At 37.4% G+C, this 23,868-nt stretch overlaps 1 protein-coding gene across 3 annotated transcripts in view; it reads left to right on the top strand.

The window, feature by feature from the left end:
- furinb (furin (paired basic amino acid cleaving enzyme) b) overlaps positions 1-23,868 on the top strand; it is a 161,119-nt gene that overhangs the window by 72,515 nt on the left and 64,736 nt on the right. For 2 of the 3 annotated variants that reach the window (XM_087310973.2, NM_001045109.3), the window contains 3 exon segments: positions 5,008-5,103; positions 9,461-9,589; positions 11,743-11,819. In XM_087310973.2, coding sequence (XP_087167099.1) covers positions 5,008-5,103; positions 9,461-9,589; positions 11,743-11,819 — 302 coding nt within the window. 3 annotated transcript variants of the gene reach the window in all.

Raw genomic sequence — 23,868 nt, 5'->3', positions numbered from 1 at the left:
GCTAAAAATGAAAACCAATTGCTTTTTGTAATATATTACCATAGTTTAACAAATGTGAAATTGTGGAAATGTGTAAGTGTATTAATATTGTAATAGTATTTCACAATATTATAGTTTCGTTTGATCAAATATGAACATCCAATTTGAGGCGGCTTTCAAAATAACCCTTGCTGACCCCATATCTTTGAGAACTTAATCTATAATTTATATTCATTTTTACATTTCTTTTATCATGAAAACCAGATATCAACATGTCAGCAGAAAGTTGGCCATTTTTAAAAATTCCATTAACCTTAGAAGACTGCACTTTAATATTGCTTCCACTATAACACACACATAGCATAATAGCAGGTTTCAATTTGAGTCAGTCTTTGAGCGAGGGAGTAATCACAGCATGTTCATTGAGGAAATGAGTTGCCTGACTGATTTAGACCATCAGCTCATTTGATTTGTCAGTCAGTTTAATTGATTCATAAAAAAGGAGCACTCAAGTGATTCAATCACAAAATGAACAGCATGTTGGGTATACAGTTAAGTACAAGTTAAATCTTGACTATTGTTTTTATATTGTTTTTTGTGCTCAATCTTTTTGTCCTCATATACTGTACATTTGATGAGTTGACAGTTTGGCTAAATATGACATGCATGCTGAAATATACAAAGATTATATATCATTTACTTCTTCATATCTCCGCCAACCCACCCATCTATTTGCCAAAAGATGGTTCTTTGTTTCCCACAGACACTGAAATATAAAAAAGCCTGCAAATTATAACCTACAAGCACAGATGTAATTATGTAAACAATGCTTTGCGCTCAAATGCCACAATGATGTTCAGGTGTCATTTCCGAGAAAAAAAAAAAAAAAAGACGCTTCTTCGTTTTTTTTTCTTATCTGAAAGTTTATAGAGCTGACGTTGTCACAACAGAGGCGAGAAGACCCAAATGCAAGTAAAAAGGTTTATTAAATGAACACAAGAGCTGGTAGCTGAAAGGTGGATGACAGGCGAGTAGCAAGAAGACAGTATCTCAATAAGTGCATGAGCTGGTCACTGAATACGGGCAGCCTTCAACTAAGAAGATCAAAAGTCCAACGAAGACATCAACAGAGACGATCAAGAAGATCAACGGCATGAAACTCTTCTGCTCACTCACCACCAGCAAAAACATGGACGAAAGCCTGACAGGACACAGACAACAGTGAGAACAACGAACTGACAAAGTGAAACAGGAACGGCAAACATATATAGGTACAATAATGGGCTGCACCTGTGACGCGCTGATTAATCAGCTGAGCGGTGCTAAGCACGGCAGGAGCCGGTGACAGCGATCACGTGACCGCCCAGCTGATGACATGTAAACACAACTGACAGACACGCGACTCCCACATAGACACAGAGACAAGCACACACACACTCAAATATACACGCACCACGCATACACATAGACAATCACACATACGCAGACACATCATAAAAGAGCAGACAGATCCACAATCGTGACAGACGTAAGAATGAGAAAAAGGCAAGAGTTAATCGATTGAATCTGCGGGCCCTTTGTAAACAGAAAAAATGTATTCAGTATATGAGGCAGAAGCCCTGCAGTCCTTTCAGCTCATTTAAAACAATTGTTTTGCAGAGAGAGCACTTCTTACATCCATAAGTCTCTGGCCTCTGATTAGATTTCATCCTCCACTGCTAATACCTCTCAGTTAGTCAAACACTAATATCTGCGCATCATGTGCTGGCCGTATCCATCTCATCACACCAAACATTGCCCAGGGGACGTTTCATTTTTATCGGTCAGAGGTTGCTCTTTGATAGCTCAATAGACTTAATGCAGCTCTAAGCGCTGTTTCATGTAAGTGTTTGCCTCAGATGTTTCAGCTAAAATTCCATTGGAGATAAAAATAGCTATAAACGAGTCAGTCGCGGACGTACAGTAAGAGCATAGAGTAATAACATTAAAGTGGATAGGATTGCTCAGATCGTTTTGGTCTGGGGAGAGTCGAATGTGAAGCGTTCTTATGGAGTTAATTCTATTACACAGCCATGAAATCTTCAGTACACACAAGATATTTTTAATCAGATATGAGATTTAGTTTGAAAGTCTATATCTCAAACAAAGACTCTTCAAAATGAATAATTAATCATATTACAAAAATCTTCAGAAGTCTTCGGAAGACACAAGATTGATTTATCTGATGATCAGATTTATTTTGAACTTTGTTCACATGTTAATATTGACCAGCTAACATACAGTGCGGGAAAAAAAGTGTTGAACACATGTGTTTTTTCCAGCTGTTGACATGGAATTGAACCAGATTTTGGTAAAAACACAAACAATTCAAGTCAGGTGATTGGCTGGGCCGTCACCTGGCTCTGAAATCATTTGAGAGTCTCCTTGGCTGTTTTGGATCATTGTCTTGCTGAAATGTCCACGCTCGTTTCATCTTCATCATCCTACTAATGTCGATGTTGGACTGAAGCAGCTAATATTAATTTACACTGACGAAGGGCAGAAGGTTGCTGAAGAACTACTGAGAGATTTCAACTACTGTCTGGGCTTTCACTGCCTTTCTAAACCTTCTTTTCTTCATGTGTTCAACAGTTTTTCCTATTGTCATTTAATTTGATCTCGCATAACTTCATTTGTAAACTAATTAGATTTGTTTTCTTTGCATATGTTGATTTTTTTCATTGTTATCAACATCCGGTGAACATTTCAAGTCAACGGCACCTATAGAAATATGTTTTCTAAGAAAAATGGTGACATGTTTAATACTCCTTTCTCCCACCGTAAATATGTGCTCAACTATGACAACTTAACAAATGAGAACATCATTAGCTTTGTTTCTATCTAAAGATGCGAATTAAATGTATACATTTGTTTAATTAACTGGATTAAAGCACAAAAAATTTACAAATAAAGCACAGTTTTTATAAAATGTGTCAAAGAGAACAAAATCATCACTTCCTCATAAACTTGCACCAAATATCAAGAAGAAAAATGGAATTTGCGGCGATAGGAGAAGCTGCGTTTGTATTTTCCTTATTTAATAAATGACTTGCCCCCAGAAGACACTGCTGATATGCAATGACAGCTTTGGAGGTAAAAATAATTTAATAATAATATTAATAATACTAAAATTGTTAAAGCATTTTAAAATTTATGAACTGCCAACTTATCCAGCACACCGAATCACTTGCTCTGGATTCTTCACGGGATGTTTTTCACTTCAAGCTAATTGTCTGAGGCGAATTTCACTCATTTGTGCCATCGCTTCACACATTCTGCCATTTCAAATGTGCTTATATTCATGCATTTGCGTTGACAGACTGATGCATTTGCGTCGACTTTGCTTACCATTGTACTATTACTGGTAACAACAGGGGGGCTACTCGAAGTTACTGTCACAACGTAACAGTGGTAAAAAAGTAGTCAGCGAGTAGAGTTGTTAAATTAAATTGATTTCATTCATTCATTCATCCGTTCATTCATTTTTCTTGAGCTTAGTCTCTATATCAGAGGTCACCACAGTGGATTGAGCCACCAACTATTCCAGCATATGTTTTATGGAGCAAATCTCCTAAGGCCAACACTAAGGCCAATTTAATTTACTTAAATCACCTACATCGCATGTTTTTGGACTGTGGGAAACTCACACGAACAAAGGGAGAACAAGCAAACTCCACACAGAAACGCCAACTGACCCAGCCGGGACTCGAACCAGCGTCCTTCTTGCTGTGAGTTGACAGTGCTAACCACTGAGCCACCGCACTGCCCTTTAGAATGACCAGTGACCAAAAAATTTACAATGTTTTCGCTCTGCTGGTTTGTCCATTAATGCTGTCCAAAGCACCCTATTTTATCATCCCATGATCTCCTATAACAAAATCACATGACTTCTTTAATGATCACACTGAAATTTAATCGGTAAAAGTGTCTCCATCGTAGTTTATGTCCATTTTTTTCTAATCGATTAAAAAGTTTATCCTACTCAGTTATAGGTGTTATATGTGTTTTTAATTCCCATTTATGCACATCTTTGCATTTCCATCAAGCATTTTTTATGCGATAATACAAAATGTGCATAAAAATAGGTTACATTTTTTTTGGCTTTATTTCTATAGCGCTTTTACAATGTAGACTGTGTCGAAGCAGCTTAACATAGAAGTTGTAGTAAATTGAATCTGTGTCAGTGTAGTTTTCAGAGTTGAAATTCAGTTTAGTTCAGTTCAGTGTGGTTTAATTTTCACTGCTGAAAGTCCAAACACTGAAGAGCAAATCCACAGACCGAATCAAGCAAGCCAGTGGCGAGGAACAAACTTTACCACTTGACGAAAGTGGAGGAAAAAAAACACTTGAGAGAAACCAGGCTCAGTTGGGCATGGCCATTTCTCTTCTGGCCAAACTTCTTGTGCAGAGCTGAAGTCTAGGCGCCGGAGGCTGGAGGTGGATGAAACATAGCTAGTGGTTGATCTGGTAGCTCAAACATGCCATGTGACTTAAAAGAATGAACCTCATGAGTTCTTGCGCATCAAGCAAGCATGATTGAGCTTCCATGACTAACATTGAATGCTGTAAAATCTCTATATTGTAATGTAATATGTCTATAATGTAAATAAAAGCCTAAATTAAATCTGTTCTTATTGAAAAAAATTCTCTCTTTATAAACAATTTAGAGCATGGGTAAATCTTTTTTTAAACAGAAAGACTCAAATCTTTTAAATTTGATAACAAAAAAATATGTATTTTGTGTACCGGAGCTAAACAAAAGCAAGCTGAAGTGCAAACACACACCACACAGCTTAATGGAATGCTATAAAACAGCAGATTGAAAAGAACGGTGCTGGTGAGTGTTGAAATGGAGGTATTTTTAGAGTGAGGACGAACAGTGCGAAAGGGACGCACATCCTTAGTTAAAGGTGAAAATGGAGAAGAATCGCAAGGACGTGGGTGTGTTATATTCGAAATATCGCCCTCTAATCTGTGTGTTATTTTCAGGTGCTTTGGGCAGAGCAGCAGATTGCCAAGCGGAGACGCAAGAGAGACATTCACATGGAACCCACAGATCCCAAATTCCCCCAGCAGTGGTACCTGGTATGTGGAAAGTACACATGTATTTATTTTGTGGTTGTACATTGTGGTTTTGAATGCACCGTGTCTAAAATGCTTCTGCGGTGGAAAGGCGTTTTCCCTTGATCTGCGCGCTTCCACATTCTCTCTGATTTTTTCCCCTGCTCTAAATCCCCCATGTCTGTTTTGAAATACATTAACAGCATTCTGTGTGCTTGTAGTCTCAAGATGGCATGACATCAAAACAGAGCATTTTCACTTGCTTCATAAATGTCTCATTGTGAATGATACATCAGAGCATGTTATTGTAAGGACGGAAATGTTGTTTGGAATTTTTCACACAAACTTTTTCCAGCTTCTGAAACTACTTTTCTGACCTGACCGAGGCCGAGAAGAGTTCAAAAGAGGATTGTGCAATTGGACCCTTTCAGCTTGCCTTAGTTTCTAGTGTCAGAAAGCTACATGAAAGGGAATTGAATGTTGTTTCTTTGTTGAGGCGACTCTGTGCATTTAAGTAGAATACAAAGCATTCCTGTAACCACATAAAGCAACAAACAACGAACACCCACAGATAAGATGAAGATGCCTGATGAATATTGAACATTTATGAAGGTGAGGTTAATTCAAACATTCAAATTGTCAGTTTTTACTTTCCTTCACATCCCAAACATGAATGACTTTCTTTATTACGCGAAGCTCAAAAGAATTTTTTGTCCATACAGTTTGTCAGTGCACTGTAAAAAAAAAAAATAATCAGTAAAAAAACGGTCATAAGACTGACAGCAGGGCTTCCAGAGATAAATTACAGAAAATAACAATTTCACAAAATTACATGCAAAAACTGTAAAAAAATACAGTGAACATACTTTACGGTCAAAATTCTTTAAATTACAGCTTATTACTGTTGATCATTTGCATTTAAGCTGTGAAAAAATAGAGAAAAGAACAGGTAATTACTGTAATTTTACTAATTATTACTGTAAATATATAGTTTATTTTTGTAATTATACAGATTAATCAAGGTGATTTTAAAGATTATAATTGTAATTATGCAGGTTGTTAATGTGATTTTATAGATGAATTAATGTGATTATAATGATTATTACTGTAATTATGCAGGTTATTATTGTAATTATACAGATTAATTAATGAGATTATAATGATTATTACTGTAATTATACAGGTTACTATTGTGATTTTACTAATTATTTCTGCAATTTTACAATTATTACTGTCATATTAATAATTAATTTATTTTTGTATTTAGACAGATTGATTAATGTAATTTTAAAGATTATTACTGTAATTATGCAGGTTATTAATGTAATTATACAGATTGATTAATGTGATTATTATGAATATTGCTGTAATTATACAAGTTATTACTGTGATTATACAGATTAATTAATGTGATTATAATGATTTTTACTGTAATTATGCAGGTTATTACTGTAATTATACACATTAATTCATGTAATTGTGCATGAAAAAAAGTATTTTAAAGAATGATTGAAAAAAAGCTTAGGTACAAATAATCGCTGTTGTCATAAAACACTGTAAATATAACTATAACTGTAATATAGTATAACAAATATTTTTATCATATGTAGGTTGAATTCCAAAACAATTTGCTTGAAAAAATACATATTTGTTATATGTGTAATTTTTTATTTCTTTTTTAGAAATAACACATTTGGTCATCGTTTCACAAAAAAAAAACAAGGTTAGTGTCATTTGAGGACGCCTGCACAACAATGTTATGGATCAAATAGCAGTTAATTAAGAAAATCGTCTTGCAATTAAAGTTTAAAACAGAAACAAACAGGTGCATATAGATAATCCCAAGCGTAAAGGCGGCAAACAAAATAATAACCAACGCGACAAGGCTAGAGGAAATGCGTCGATATGCTCACTAAAAAGTTTGAGACTCAGCAATGATGTGTCTGTGTGTGCTGAGTTTATGATCCCTGACATCAGTCTATAAGGATCTTCTGACTGTGTGTAATCAGTCAGAATTAGGAACCCAGGTGTGCGAGGTGCATGCTGGGAGTTGTAGTTCGTTAAAGTAGCGCGTGTGTAGTTTTCCAGCGATCCACAGCCGCTAGATCACTGGTGATCGTAACAATTAGCATAGTAACAGTAGTAGTAAAGAGTAGTAAAAAAACATTTTATAGTTTACAGTGCATGTATGTAGCCTACAAACAATAGGCTATTATTTGACATTATTAACCTCACGCTAATCTTCATATGAGTCTTCAATAAAAACAATTTGACTGAATTTTTTTTTTGCCTATTTTAACAAGAATAGTCTGTAAATATTAACGTAAAATTAAGTTTTACTCTCTAAAAATATATTAAATTTCCTTTAAAAAAAACAGCAGAAAAATAACAATACAAAAAATACAAGCAATAACTGTAAATTTAATGTTAGAATTTTTTTATTAAAAAAATATCTGTAAAACAACAGCTATTTCTCTGTATAATGAAAAAATGGAAAAATCGGTAAAAAAAAATACAAACAATTACCTGTAAATAAACCTTTATTGTTTACAGTGTACTTAAAAAAGAACACAAGTAATCTTGACAAACTATACATCAGTCTAATGCTACTACCCTCAAGCAGCCATTGTAGCTAGCTGTTCTTCAATAGGAAGCTTATAAAGAATGTATTTGCAAAATTTGTTTTGAAAGTTGCACAGAACACGCTTATTAGATATGAAGTAAAAATCATCGTAACAACAGAACACATACGCATTCATTCCTGTATATTATGATTTATAATTGAGTCCTCAGAACAACATCCCATAGAGACCTTTTTTCTAGGGGCTTTCTTTTTTGCTTAAAGTCAAATTCAATAAAACAGGTTAAAATCATAGAAACCATGTTTTTTTTTTCACTTAATCCAATATAATCAAATGTATTTTGAATGAAAGACAGTAGTTTCAGTGCAGCCTAAAGTGTTTATTGCTACTAATGTTTCCTGCAGAAAATTCAGTGTGAATTTGAAAAACATCACAGAGAAATGATTGCAATTTCAGGCCAGCTCAAATGGTCCAATAAATACGCCATTAATATTTTAATATTTGTTTTTCAGGTTAGCGCTGTGACCCGTGCAAACACACAGATGATCACCAAATCTAAATTGAGCTAATGTATTTATGGTCACGTTCCCCCGACAGAGAAGGCACAACATCATATTAACCTTTGCTGAATCTTTTTGAAATCATTTCATTAAGAGTTGACAGACTCTGACACACCGAGCCGATATAAAACGTACACAAAATAATTACCGTGTGTGTGTGGGCGTGCGCATAAATACACACTCATATCTGCCTGCCTTCAAATGTTTGTTTGCATAGATTGCTTTAAAAGCTTCGTTCTGCATTCAGAAGACGAGCTGTCGTCCAAAACATATTAATGCATGAACCGAACGACCAAAGAGCATCCTGGGCCACGGATGACAAAACAAGCGCAAGAGCTGCCGTTCCCCATTAGCATACTAATCTGTTAAAGTTGCGGCTCCTTCACAACCTCTTTTAAAGCACATCTGTACGTGTTACTGTCAGACGTTACCCCAAACGCGAGCGCTTTTTGTGCTTTCATACTCCAAAATGGAGATCGTATCATAGCTGACAAGGGAATGAATGCTTTTTAAGTTGTTTACTCCGAAAAAGCAACACAGAGCGATGAGCAATTTGATTCTGCCTGCTTATTTGTATGCTTGTTGTCAAGGTTGTGAAGAGGGCAGTTATCTGACGATGTGCCAATTGTAGGTTTTTTCATTGTGTTTCGGCACCCAATTTCCACTTTTACTGTATGTTTTGCGTTTATCTTTGCACTGTGAAGGAAAAATCCAGCCGTGTCGTTTCTAACAGATGGCGTTGAAAATAAGGCAAAGTGTGAGGAGATGAAAAAGAGTGAGAGGAATAAGATGGAACGAGGAAAGCTCACTCCATGGGGAAAAAGCTGTCAGGTTAAAAGGAATGAGTTTGCGCACCTTGTCTGGGATGGTCCTGCAGACAGGGTGCCATCTGGGAGGAAAAAGTGTGAGCAGTCATCTGTCATTAGCAATAGCTCTTGCGGCTGGGCCTTTCTTAGTAAACACATCCAAGTGTGTGTGTGAAGTACTGCAGGTGGCCGTCTCCTACTGGGACGACTCGGTCAAATTGTGCGAGGCTTGGTTAACCACAATCTCCCAGAATGACTCGGAGGGCCCCTGTTCCTCTGCGCCGCACACAGGAGCTTTTGCAGTTTCCAACATTTGCCTTTGCTGTGGGGAAATAAAAGAGCTGAGGAATAATTGGCTGTTTTGACTGCTTCCTGGGAACTTGCGAGTTGAAATTTTGAGTAATGGTGGACTTTTTTTGTGTGTTCTTTGCAGTACAATCCCAGCCATGGAGACCTGAATGTGAAGGAGGCTTGGGCTCAAGGGTTCACTGGGCGAGGAGTGGTCGTGACCATTCTAGATGACGGCATTGAGAAGGACCACCCTGATCTGGCCAAAAACTATGTGAGGAAAACAAAAGAGCTAATATTTGTATACTTTTATTAGTGTTCAGTAGTGGTGTAACAGATCACAAATCTCACGGTTCGGATCACATTATGGTTTTTTAGTTATGGACTGGACCATTTATTCCAACCCAAGCTCATTCTGAAAACGTAGCTCCGCAGACATTTCTGGAGACGACGATTTACGTGGCGGGAGTTACATATGGCCGCATTTCGTTTATTCAAGTGAAAGCTACGGGGTGGTGTGACGCCACTCCTCTTCGCGTTTGCCGGCTCACCTCCTCCGTGTGGAGGGCTTTCCCACTGGAGGAGGAGCTGGCCGCGGCGTACGACCGGGTTCGAGTCCGGGGAAGATCGGTTCCAGAAATCAGGTAAGACAAAAAACAGAATCCAAAAAATAAAGCGAACGAGTTCGTAACAGGGCAAGAATGCGGCGAAATCCGGAAACACGGTCAAAATCGGACGAGGGCTTTTTTTTTTTTTAACAGCTTTTGTTAATCGTCGCTTGGATTTAAGGAAGATTGAGGAGGAGGAGGGTGGCTGGGTCGCCCGATTGGCTGGCCGCCCAGTCAATCGTTCAGTCATCCAGTCAGTCGGCCTCCGGCGGCTTTTCACGCGAGAACAGCGCAGGCGCGAACGGCATGTGCTCGCGAGAGGCGTTTGAAAAGCGAAAAAGTGCGCACAATGGCCTCTCGCGTATTCGCGAAAACAAAAACTGCACAAATACCGACCTCCCGGGACGTATTTCACGGCCTCCAGAAACTACCACGGGGCTAAGTTTCCAGAATGAACCTGGGTTGTTTTTTTTTGGTCTTTTGTATGACAATGCAAATTAAATTTTAAACATTAATGTAATGTCCATTATTATCCCATCCCCTAACCTCTCATCCATTAACTCAACAATTGTAAATGCAATAAAAAAAACATTTTGTTGTGATCAATAGTCTAAAATTTGTCAAATGAATTAAATTGATGCAAAAAGTTGATTCTTTCTGATTTAATTTTCCTTTTTGAGGCATTTATGATTCATTCATAAGCTCTGCCCTCTTTTGTACATCGAATATCTTGTTTTATATTATTAATAAATTGACATTGACATGCATTATTCATTTATTGACTGTTTCAAAACCTGAGCTGCCTACCTCCGCAGCATTCTTAAGCACTATATGTTAAAAAAAAGTCAATTGAATTGAGATATATAATCTTTATAGCTTGTTGTTGACCCATTGTGCTCTTCTTAGACTATCAGCACTGCCAAGGTAAACTCTATTCATGCTATCAAAACATCCATCAAATCTCAATGAAAAACATTACATTTATATCATACCATACTGAACATTATGCGATAGAAGGCTATTGCAGTCAGTGCTATTTTTAATTATTGGACTTGAATGCAGACAGATGGACTTCTTTGGCCATTACTTCACATCTGAAATCATTTCAAAAGCTTCGGTTTCAGGCCATGGAGCTCAGTCTGAACACATGAAGAAGCATGTCTGATATGCATGTGGTGGACGTGACCCCAAATCAGCCTAATTATAAAGGGCTTCATTAACACCGATGAGTCATTCAGATGGCCCACTTACTAGTCCCTTTTGATAATGTGTAATTTTACACATTTCTGCTTCACTGAATTGTTAATGTTCTGTTTCAGGAATACGCAATTTTCTCATTTTACACAGTATAAAATGTAATACATTGAAGATTATGAAAACTTTGCGTAATGCCTGGTTTTGCATATAAATGAGACTCTTCACAGTGGCTTCATGAGGTATTTGGAGATGTTACAGAATATTTCAGTTCAGCCTTATTGTACATTCTATCCCATAATGCTCCCTACTCAAATGTTTCTCGCCTCCGGTGTCTCAGGGGTTGGAGGCATTTTCACCTTGGCCATCTCTACCAATTGAATTTAAATCAGCAGTCAGTTTGCTCCTTCAGAAACACATTGGTGCAGTGGACATGGCCCTGAATTAGCCTAATTAGACCAGCTACTAGATTATTAAAACGTAGTTTTGCATATCACCTCTGTGAATATTCAGATTCAGTGCCTAAAAAGACAAATCCAAGCATTGCAAGACAAAAAAACAGAGTATATTCTCTCAGTGACAGCCCTAAAGCGGAGGCTTTCGATTTACACTGTTTTGTTTTAAGGATCCTGACGCCAGTTATGATGTGAATGACAGAGATCCAGACCCTCAGCCCAGATACACACAGCTGAATGACAACAGGTAAGGCTCTCCTCTTCTCTCCTGTCTCTTTCCTCGCCGTTCCAATCAGTGCATCCACAGCAGGGTTGCCAGATCTGGTGGTGCTGCAACACACATGCCAAATTGCATAAGCTCTTTGGTTGTAAATGTTTTAGAGGTGGGTAACCGCTGTTGTGTAAACATACACACTACGTTAAAAAAGCTAGCAAGCCTCCTACCTAGGTTGCCTTTTTTGGGTGTGTTTGATCAAAGCAGGAGGTGTTGCGTTTGCTTTTGTCCTATTTTAAGCACTGATTTAAGCTCTGATGTACCGCTCGTGTTTTGTTAAGGATATGAAGCTGTTTGGAAGCAAGCATGTCGTTCGGTGGAGTTAATGCAGTCAGCGGAGCACCTGCCGCTCATAGACGTGCACCAGCGGCTGTTAAACACTCATGAAAAATGCATTTCAAGAGGAAATCTCATAACTGCACAGTGTGCCTTCGCTTTCTCCATAGGGAGCACTTCCTCTGACTTGCACTTTCTGCTTGTCTTTCTTTTTTTGTCTCTCTGTCCATCATGTAGAAGCAATCAGTCGCCTGCGGCAGCGCCATTGAAATTAACCGACCGGTGACCTCTTTCTCTCTCGTCTCTCACTCGCTAAGGCACTTTCAATTTTTCCATCATTATATTTGAAGAGCATTTTGAGAACTATTTAGAGACGTACGATCTCTCGGTCTTTCTGTAAATCAGCTTCCGATTTAACTTGCTGCAGATGTAGGCATGTTTTCTTGTAATTTTTCCGGCTCATAGCCATTAGGCATTACTTGATTAGCCGTAATGGCGTGTTGATCCTTCCTGCCCCTTTAACCCCAAGACCATCTCTTCATCCCTTTACCCTGACATCTCCCAGCAGCCCATCACTCTGCCATCAGGGGGATTTGCTTTAAATCTCTGACACTCTGGGCTTCCTGCCAGAACTTTTCTTCCTGTTGCTTTCTCTTGTTTTATTTTTTCTGTCCTGTTCTGTTCTAGGAGCAATAGGATGGAGAGGAAAGTCTAAAATTCAGTATATTCTCTGAACAGCGCAGCTTACAAAGTCACAGAAGCAAATCTTCTTTAACGAATCTAACACTGCCACAACTGTGTCAGAGCGCCTTATACCGCTACTAACGTGCTGAAGTTACTATCTTCACTCCTGCTAATGCCCTCGGCATCTACTAAGTGTGACAGTCGTTCTGTGGTGACAGTGGAGCCATAACTGGCATTTGTAACCCTCTTGGTGTCCAGACAAACACACACATATCATGATCATTCAGTGGAGAGAAATATCCAACAGAGGCTCATTGGAAATAAGTGCTTCAGCCTACATTTACTGCGAGACTGCAAAAATGCACTTCAGTACACGCTTGACTGCATTTTCTAAACAAAATGAAGGCTGTAAGGCAGTATGACGCCAACAACTTTTTTTCCTTTTCACAATTATGGTATTTACAGGGACATCTCATAAAGGAAAACTGACTCTTTTTGTGTGGTACTTTCCACAGCACCAAATGAATACTGCAAAACAAATTAATTGTGTCTGTGATTTTAAATCAAATACGTTTGCCTCGCCTGTACATCTGGTGTGGTCAGTTTGCTCAGTAGCTTACTTTGTACGATGTTCCCAGTCTGGTTCCACAATAGAGATAAAACCACTGTAAAATTATAGTCAAACTACTATACATGGTAACAGTGCACTTCTCTCTTATGTTTACTTTTGAAAATGTTATTGTTTAGGTTAAGGTCAGTGGATAGGTGATCTGTACAGCACTCCCTGTCATCCTTTACTTGGACCTGTACAAGAAGGACGTGTATCTGAAACATACAACAAAACACACCCTAAATAACGTATTTCAAGTTTACAGAAATGTAGACAGTGATGTGTGATCTGAAACTTGTAACAAAATGTATGTGTAGAGAGTAGGGTCTGTCTGTGGATTGCAAGACAGGAGTGTTACATGAAAGGGCATAACTTGGAGTACGTTAGAGGCTTAATTGAAGTAACGGAAACCGACATATCAAAACAGTGTTGTTGGGAAGATGGCGCTGTATTACACCTACTTTACACCCAAACCCAACCATCACAGTTAATAATGTCTATACCTACCACAACATTAAACCAAACCATCATCGTAATTAACGTCTATACCTACCCCAATCCTAAACCCAACCATCACAGTTATTAATGCCTACACCTGCCCCAACCCAAATCCAATCATCATCTTTGTTAACTTCTACACCTTCCCCAATCCTAAACCCAACCATCACAGTTATTAACATCTACACCTTCCCCAACCTTAAACCCAACCATCATTGTTCTTAACGTCTACACCTTCTCCAACCCTAAACCCAACCATCACTGTTATTAACATCTACACCTTCTCCAACCCTAAACCCAACCATCACTGTTATTAACCACTACACCTTCTCCAACCCTAAACCCAACCATCACTGTTATTAACATCTACACCTTCCCCAACCCTAAACCCAACCATCACTGTTATTAACATCTACACCTTCCCCAACCCTAAACCCAACCATCACAGTTATTAATGTCTACACCTTCCCCAACCCTGAACGCAACCATCACTGTTATTAACATCTACACCTTCCCCAACCCTAAACCCAACCATCAAGTTATTAATGTCTACACCTGCCCTAACCCAAACCCAATCATCATCTTTGTTAACTTCTACACCTTCCCCAATCCTAAACCCAACCATCACAGTTATTAATATCTACACCTGCCACAACCCAAACCCAATCATCATCTTTGTTAACTTCTACACCTTCCCCAACCCTAAACCCAACCATCATCGTTCTTAACGTCTACACCTTCTCCAACCCTAAACCCAGCCATCACATTGATTAACATCTACACCTTCCCCAACCTTAAACCCAACCATCATGGATAATAACGTCTACACCTTCTCCAACCCTTAACCCAACCATCACTGTCATTAACGTCTACACCTTCCCCAACCGTAAACCCAACCATCATCGTTATTAACATCTACACCTTCTCCAACCCTAAACTTGCCATTGTACTTCTATTTGCATCCAATACCTTGCAAAAACCTTGCAAAAAAAGAGTAGGCTGAAGCACATACTGTATTTTCATTGAGCCCGGGAAGGAAACATGAGGTGGTGAGGATACTTCATCCCTACACCCTACTAAACCTGTGCCCAGGAAGTGCATCACATCCCAAACAGCTCAACTGTCAACATCATTATCCTGAACTGAATCGGTTCTCAAGTCCATGAAATGAGAAGCAAATTGCATGACTGTGTGTCAATAGCCAAAACGTTGAGGCAGTCTCATAGACGGCAGATTACATCAGAGGGATTTATTCCTTATGAAAGGCACATTATATATTCATAACACAATTATATGTTGTTAAGGGGAAGCAAGAAACTGGCTTCCGTTTTGAAAAGCAGCTTTTTTTGCATTGAGTCCGCTGTAAAATCTGATCCTGCGATGAATTGTAGCCTGAGCTACTGAACGAAGCATACAGCAGCCATCAAGCATTTTCTCTGTGATTAAATGGGTGGTGGTGCCAGCGTTGGCAGGTTAGCGTTCATGCATCTTTTAAAAAACAAAAGCACATTTTTCTATATGGCCTATATATTGACACAGGCGTCAGTGTCCGCACTAAAGAGTAATTGTTAGCTTCATGGGATTTATGCAGGGATGGGTACAAGTGCTTTTAGAAACAGAGGCTTTTCATTGTTTTGTCAAAAAGATTGAGGGGTAGTACAGCTTTTAGACTGCTTATTTTTTTATTTATTTTTTTCTCAGAAAAAAAGCTTTCAGTCTGACACTGTATTTTTCTCTCCAGTCTCACTTTAAAAGACAACGGAGCGCAGTCTTGGGGCCTATTAGAAGAAAATTGGACACTTTATAGCATGAGTCACTTAGTCACATGATTTTTGTTGTCTTTCCTGACTGTTCCTAAAGTTAAATAAGATTAATAAAACGAGCTGTCAGGCGAAGATTATTCACATTACTTTCATCCCTAACACATTTATTTCCTTTGTAGAAATGCTAAATAAATCAGTATGAGACAACTTTTGAATGCATCAGTTAAAATTCAATATATAATCGGACACTTTTGCTTCTTATTTTTTCCGTTTACAATACTATGGCTAATAGTGCTTTGAAGTCAATTCATTAGAAAAACTCAACAAATTTAAGTGAAGTTTTATCAATCATGAGTAAACCAATCACATAAGTCCAAACTCACTATAAATAGCCTGTCTAAAACTACTCCTTTATCTTCGCTTTCCAGAGAAGCCCCCCATCCACCCCATCTTTCCTCTTTCCTCTTTTAACAGGGGGAGCTCTCGAGAACTACTTGATCTCGTACCCCCTTACATGCTTTTCGACGAGATGGAAGCCCTGGGCTCAATTATCTCAGAGCTCAGGGTTTTCTCCCGGGATAGCAAACTTGCTAATAATATCAAGCAATATCTAAGTGTGTAATCTTAAACTCACATTAGCAATTAAATTGACATTAAAATGAATCATGGCCCGCATTAGCACTTCGTCTTTTATTCTAAACCTATTTGTCTGTTTGTTCCATGTACATCTGTCGTACAATGTCAAAAACACTTTTTAGTTGAATCACATTATCCTGTCTAGTCATCTCAACTTACATCAGTCCAACTGACTTAAAATATTAAATTGAACTTTGTATGATTTTAAACAAATAGTTGAAATCTGATATAAATATTTTTTAAATAAGTTGAAGTAATATAAACGCCTTTGTTGTGATGTCTTTTTGTTCATACTATTTTTTATAGTGTAAATGTCAGGGTTTGTGGTTGGGAAGGATGAGGCTAATGCAAATTACCAAGTATTTTATTAGATTAAAGACACAAAAACAACTAAAACAACCTGTGGGGGGAAAACAAAGCAACATAACTAATCAGATTTGACTCTGGTTGGCTTGACAGACAAAGGTTCAATAGCGACGGACGAGCACACTGGGAAAAAAAATAGGGGAAGCAAACCAAAAAACTATAAACCAATTAATCACTTGACAATAATAAATGGGAGCACATGATACAAAGACACAACACAAGCCACATTCTTACGTAAAACAGGACTAGAACATGCAGCGAATGAGAGAACTCATTAACTGTGTGTTCACATGAAATACAACACTAAAGCATGTGGTCACAATGTAAACACCAAGCCATGGGCTTTACACAAAACTAAAAGGAGACTGAATGTAGACACGAATGCACGGTAAAAAAAAAAAAAAACACTTACCGTGCACTCACACATAGGGCGTGCATGTTCCATCCCAGCGCAAACCGAAACCAACTAGACTGAGACGATGAGAATAGAAAAGCATGCCGCAGACAAAACTACGCACACCAGGACTAGAGTGCGCATCCCGAGGGCTACCAAGTCGGCACTCATACAAAGACAGACAGAAAATATGAGCGCTCGACTCAAAAACTCGAGCCGAGCACAACATACTAGACAAGACATGACTAGTGTCTAGACACTGCCTCCAAACCAAGAATTAACAAGACCAAAGTGGCAGAATCCTGACAGTATATTTGTTTTAAAAACACACATCTACATTGTGTATTGTTGCTTTTAAAGTGCTTCTATTGTTCTCATTTGCCTCTTTGAATAAAAGCCTCTACTTAATTAAATGTACTAATATTTAAATTCATAGATTTCTTTGCTGTCTTTAACCTGTAGCCTGATTCTGCAAACACAATGCAGCAATTAATAACTTTTGATATCTGAAGTCATTCACATTCAATACCATTCAAACAGTAGCCCTTTTTCTAAGCATATATTTCTAACGGCACCAAAGATTTAAATTTCAAATAAACGCTGCTCATTTGAACTCCATAAATCCTGAACAGAATGTATTGTGGTTTCTTGAGAAGCAAATCATTCTCTTGTGGGTGATATTTCTCCTGCTGTGCTTTTGTTAATGGGATTTCACTATAGAAAGAATGCAAATGACGTTACTTTTGTTAAGTTTGCTTTCTGGTTTTGATTTATAAAGAATGGCTTTCTCCATCATTTACTAAAAAAGTCAACTGAGGACTGTGTGTGTGTGTGTGTGTGTGTGTGTGTGTGTGTGTGTGTGTGTGTGTGTGTGTGTGTGTGTGTGTGTGTGTGTGTGTGTGTGTGTGTGTGCCAACGTGTGTATACCTTGTATTCCTTACGTTGTGGTGACTAATTGTACACAAGTAAAGCAATATCAGTACATTTGAACCAAAAAAAATTCCTATGAGGAAAACAACTCATGTATCACACAAAAATGAAGTATTTTGAAATGTTAAACATTTGTTTCCTGTGAGGGCAGCATGGTGGCGCAGAGGGTAGCAGAATCGCCTCACAGCAAGAAAGTCACTGGTTCGAGCCCTGGCTGGGTCAGTTGCCGTTTTCTGTGTGGAGTTTGCATGTTCTCCCTGTGTTAGCGTGGGTTTCCTCTGGGTGGTCCGGTTTCCCTCACAAGTCCAAAGACATGTGGTATAGGTGAATTGGGTAAGCCAAATTGTTCATAGTTTATGTGTGTGAATGAGTGTGTATGGGAGTTTTCCAGTTATGGGTTGCAGCTGGAAGGGCATCTGCTACATAAAACATATTCTGGATGAGTTGGTGGTTCATTCTGCTGTGGCGACCTCTTTTTTAAAGGGACTAAGCCGGAAAAAAAAGGATTTTATTATAATAGAATTGACCAAATGTTCCTGCAATACCAGTAAAGTTTGACCATGTGGAGCCTGTGAGGTAAACGTCTCTTAAATCACACAGAATGCCAAATATTTTCTTATAAAGGGCCAAAAATCAAACTTGATTAAGGGTTGTGGGCCAAGGGTAAATATAGCCACCCCATATTCCATTAAGGTTGCCATTTGTTTTTTTTTTCCCCTAATTTATTTCATAATATTTCTAAATAAATAGCACAAATGACTTTAATGGTTTTACCCAATGCATTATATATTTTTTACATCTTATAATGAATTTATTACAATAAAAACAAATGATTCATGTTAACACTATGGGGTTGAATGCTGTAAACACTGGTCAAGTTAGGCAGCACGGTGGTGCAGTGGGTAGCACAATTGCCTCAGAGCAAGAAGGTCGCTGGTTTGAGCTTCAGCTGAATCAGTTGGCATTTCTGTGTGGAGTTTGCAAGTTCTCCCCGTGTTTATGTTGGTTTCCTCTGGGTGCTTCGGTTTCCCCCACGAGTCCAAAGACATGTGGTATAGGTGAATTGGGTAAGCTAAATTGTCCCTAGTGTATGTGTGTGAATGAGTGTGTTTCCCAGTGATGGGTTGCAGCTGGAAGGGCATCCGTTGTGTAAAACATATGCTGGATAAGTTGGCGGTTCATTCCGACCACAGATTAATAAAGGGACTAAGCCGAAAAGAAAATTAATTAATGAAATGAATGCTAATCTGTTAAATCTATATTAGTAAATACCTGTCATTCACCCTCTCTTCTCAAATGGGACAGTTAGCCAAATCAAAGGTTACCATGGGTCAACTTTGGCCCGTGGGCCCTAGTTTGAGCAACTCTGTTGTACAGTATAAAAAACATTACATACATTGGAAGTCCCCATAAAGTTAGTTGTACAAGTGTGTTTCATTTGTTCTGGTAAAGTTAGAAATCACACAGAAACAAATTATTATAATTGAAGAGAGGCATTTACAATGTTTCACTTAATAAATAAACAAATCCAACAGTATTAGAAATGGAATCATTTTAGACAAAGAACAAACATTTATTCATTAATTTTCCTTTAGCTTAGACTTTATTTCTGAGATCTTTTGACTTAGTCCCTTTATTAATCAGGGGTTGCCACAGCGCAATGAACCACCATCTATTCCAGCATATGTTTTATGCAGCGGATATCGTTCCAGCCGCAAACCAGTACTAGGAATAACCCATACACACTTAATCACACACACACACACACACACACACACACACACACACACACACACACACACACACTCACACACACACACACACACACACACACACACACACACACACACACACACACACACACACACTATGGCAAATTTAGTTCACCCAATCCACCTATAGTGCATGTCTTTGGACTGTAAGGGAAACCAGAGCACCTGGAAGAAACCCACACCAACATGGGGTGAACATGCAAACTCCACACAGAAATGCCAACTGACCCAGCCGGGACTCCAACAAGCATCCTTCTTGCTGTAAGGCAACAGTTCAAACATCTGAGCCACCATGCCGCCCAAGACTGAACACAGACTGAATACAGCTTTAAAACATATACACCAAACTGTTTTGTGTTTTTATATACTACTTCCAAACATAAGAATTAAGTACCATGGCATCTTTATGGGCATTAACCATCTAACTTAACTTCAACTAGCTTCTTCAACCATCTAACCATGTGTTCGCTGGTCAAGATTCCCCCTGAAACTCTGAAAATTCCAAAAAAGCAGTTTCCATCTGCTCTATGTTTCTATCCAGGAGAAACAATTGAGATCTCATATTAAATAGAGCTCGTTTTCTTTCCTGCGGGACGACGGCAGGTGCTCAAAATGCTAGCCTGATCTAAAGGCAGCTGCCGTTCTGTGATACGTTCTCAGAGCGCCGCACCAAGAGACTATTTCTGTGCGTATCTGCTCCACAAGAGATAGAAGCAAAAGCCGAGACAAAGACAGAGCGTTTTCCTGTTTTGAAAGGCATCGTTTTTTGAGTTTATTTTATTCACATGCTCTTTATTGTTATGTATAAATACCTAATATCCAAAAGTGCTGCTTACATTAGTATGAACTAACCCAGACGATGCTAGCTAACCAAAGCTCTGCGTCATTTCAGCAGCATCATGCTAATATTAGTGATAATTATCCGGCTTCTGAAGAGGGTGGAGTAGGATGGCGTATGTCTTTAAACTGGCAGAATTGTATAGTCCTGCTTTAATCAGAACTGCCATAACCCATTTCACCAGCACTCAAAATCTTCAGGTTCTGAGGCTTTTACGCTAATGTTCAATGCGTCTGGTTCATTTGGATTGAAATCTCCGCCAATGATGATTGGGCAGTGAAGTGCATATTCAGATTCAAACAGAAGTGGCAGAAATGATTTGGCATAAACTGAGAGCTGGAGGAACCGTAATGGTCTCCTTATCTCTTTTCATCTTGCTTTGTGCTGTAGTTGGGATGCGGGTCTTGTTGGGTGGTTAGGGAGAAAAATATGAGCAATACTTGTTGTTTTGTATTTTTGGTGCTTTTTAATTGTCACTTGAAATTGATTAAAAAACACTTTTTTTTTTCTAATCCTCATAAAATTTGGGACTTTTTATCCTCATAAATAAAGTTTCTTGTAAGTGAGTGAAGATTTTCATGGGTTTTAAAACCTTAAAATACATGAATGAATTCCAGCGTTATAGATGTGACATTTGCAGTAGGGCTGCTCGATTTTGGAAAAAATCATAATCACGATTATTTTGGTTATAATTGTAATCACGATTATTCAAAACGATTATCAGTTGAAGTCAAAATTATTAGCGCTCCTGAGAATTTAGTTTTTTTAAATAACTATTTCCCAAAGTATGTTAAACAGAGCAAGGAATTTTAACAGTATTTCCTCTAATATATTTTTTCTTCTGGAGAAAGTCTTATTTGTTTTATTTTAGCTAGAATAAAAGCAGGTTATTTTGAAACCCATTTTAAGGTCAATATTATTAGCCCCCTTATTTTTTGATTGTCTGCAAAAGAATCTACTGTTATACAATGACTTGCCTAATTACTCTAATTAAGCCTTTGAATTGCACTTTAATTTGAATGCTTGTATTTTGAAAAACATCTAGTAAAATGTTATGTACTGTCATCATAGCAAAGATAAGACAAATCAGTAATTAGACATGATATATCAAAACTAGTATGTTCAGAAATAAGTTTAAAAAAAACTTCTTTCCATTAAACAGAAATTGGAGGAAAAGGGTTGCTATTATTCTGGAGGGCTAATAATTCTGACTTCAACTGTATATATATACAGTTATTTTCCACCCTTCAAAGGAAAGAGAAATAAATACAACAGAATAAAAATATAAAACAAACTGATTTTAGCATCTTCACCCTAAGAAAAACACTTAAAAAACACTGCTCGTCTCAGTGTGTGAATGAGACCGAATGCTGACCGCATGCTTATGCGTGTGCGTGTGTTACACACACATAAGCACGCAGTCTTTCGTGCTTTTGGTATATGATGCAATAATCGTTTATCTCGATTAATGGTTTTTCATAATTGTTAGAGACCATAATCAAAATCGGATATTCGATTAACTGCACAGCCCTAATTTGCAGTAAAAACATGAATTCACCATTTAAGTATATGTTGACCTTATATTGAAGCATCTGTTTATATTTTCCAAAACAGCTCACCAGAGTTCTGGGATCAGAAAAATATCAATCTCTAAACATTTTTTATACTTTAAATGAGAAAAACAAGCATGTGTAAGTTTGCAGTACACAACAATTATATTGTATTAAACTGCAAAACCCAAAAGAAACAATGCTAATCAAAGCAACAAGAGTTGGCTCAATATAGAACCAACATGACTGATTTTGTTTATTTAACATTTTTGTATTTATGAGGAAAAAAAGCGTTGTTTTGGATGTGACATCTCTCCGTTATGGTTGTGATGGATGTGAAATTGCCACTTGTATGACTTTGGTAAGTCAATCATAATTGTTTTAAAACATTGACAAAGACATTTTCGAGTACTTTTTACAGTCTTGTAAAATATAAGCTAACACAAAAAACTTGGAAAGTGTATTGCTATTTTGGTACAAAAGTCATTTTTTTCATTGCATTTGCATGAATTGCTCCAATATTATAATTCAGATTTTTTAAAAGAAAATTTAATTGAATTCTACTTCTAATATACTGTATGTGGGTTAATACTGGCAATTATCTGATTGTCTTTTTTAATAAAAAAAAATAATAAAAATCAGATTTAATCATTAATGAGGAGCTTCTAATCAGGTGTGCAATTTCGAAAATCATAGTTAACTAACTAAGGTGGTCTCAAGTTTCGTCGTTACAAACATAGTTTGTTGATTTGCCGTTTCTCAAATCCATCGTTCCAGGGAACATTCGCAAACTGCATCACAAACTAGTACACTTGCAGCTACACCTCTAGAGCTGTAGTTAGAAACAGAGTTCCTGGTTCTATTCCCAGTTATCCTCCCTAAGCCCTATTCTTTTCGAACATTCAAACATTTACACTTGTAATGATTTAAACTTAAATTTAAACTTATAATGATACATTTGAATTAATAAACATGAATAGAAAATACTACTACTACTACTACTCGTAATAACAATAATTATTAATATTATTAAGTAGTATTTTTTTTCTTGATAAATAGCCTATTGTAAATTACAATTAATGATATATATGAAATTAGAATATGTGTTAGCTTTTTGTAAATGGTTTTGTTTTAGAATAGAATATAGAATATTGGTCGCACTTTATATTAAGTGGCCTTAACGAATATGTACTTACACTGAAATTATTATTTGTTACTATGTACTTATTGTGTACATGTTTTTACATAATTCTTATGCTTAATTACATTTTTGCATCTAGTTACATCTGAAATTAATTTCTGTTAGTACATTTATAATTATACTATAGACCACCTCTTATACCTTAACCAAGCCTTAGACCTACCCATACCACCACAACTGTCCATAACCTGACCTGTATCGAGAGCAGTGGAAGTGCTTTGCAATACATTATGAACACATTAAGTATATTGCATTTATATTTTGATGTAAGCACATATCAGTTAAGGACACTTAATTTAAAGTATGACCAGAATATTTATAATATTTGAAAAGGAAACATAGGCCCTATACAGTATGTGCCGTGAGTATGTGACATATTTTAAATAATATGAAAAAAGAGTGCAGGTTTTTACCAAAACTGGGCTAATATTGGATTTTTTTTCAATGCTTGTGCATGTGAAGTAAGATAATTTGCACAAAAAATTAAGGTTTTTTTCTCTAAAG

Source organism: Danio rerio, chromosome 25 (assembly GCF_052040795.2).
Source record: "Danio rerio strain M-AB ecotype USA chromosome 25, GRCz13ab, whole genome shotgun sequence".
Lineage (NCBI taxonomy): Eukaryota > Metazoa > Chordata > Actinopteri > Cypriniformes > Danionidae > Danio > Danio rerio.
Note: the sequence above shows the minus strand (reverse complement) of the source record. Positions and strands in the feature narration are given on the sequence as shown.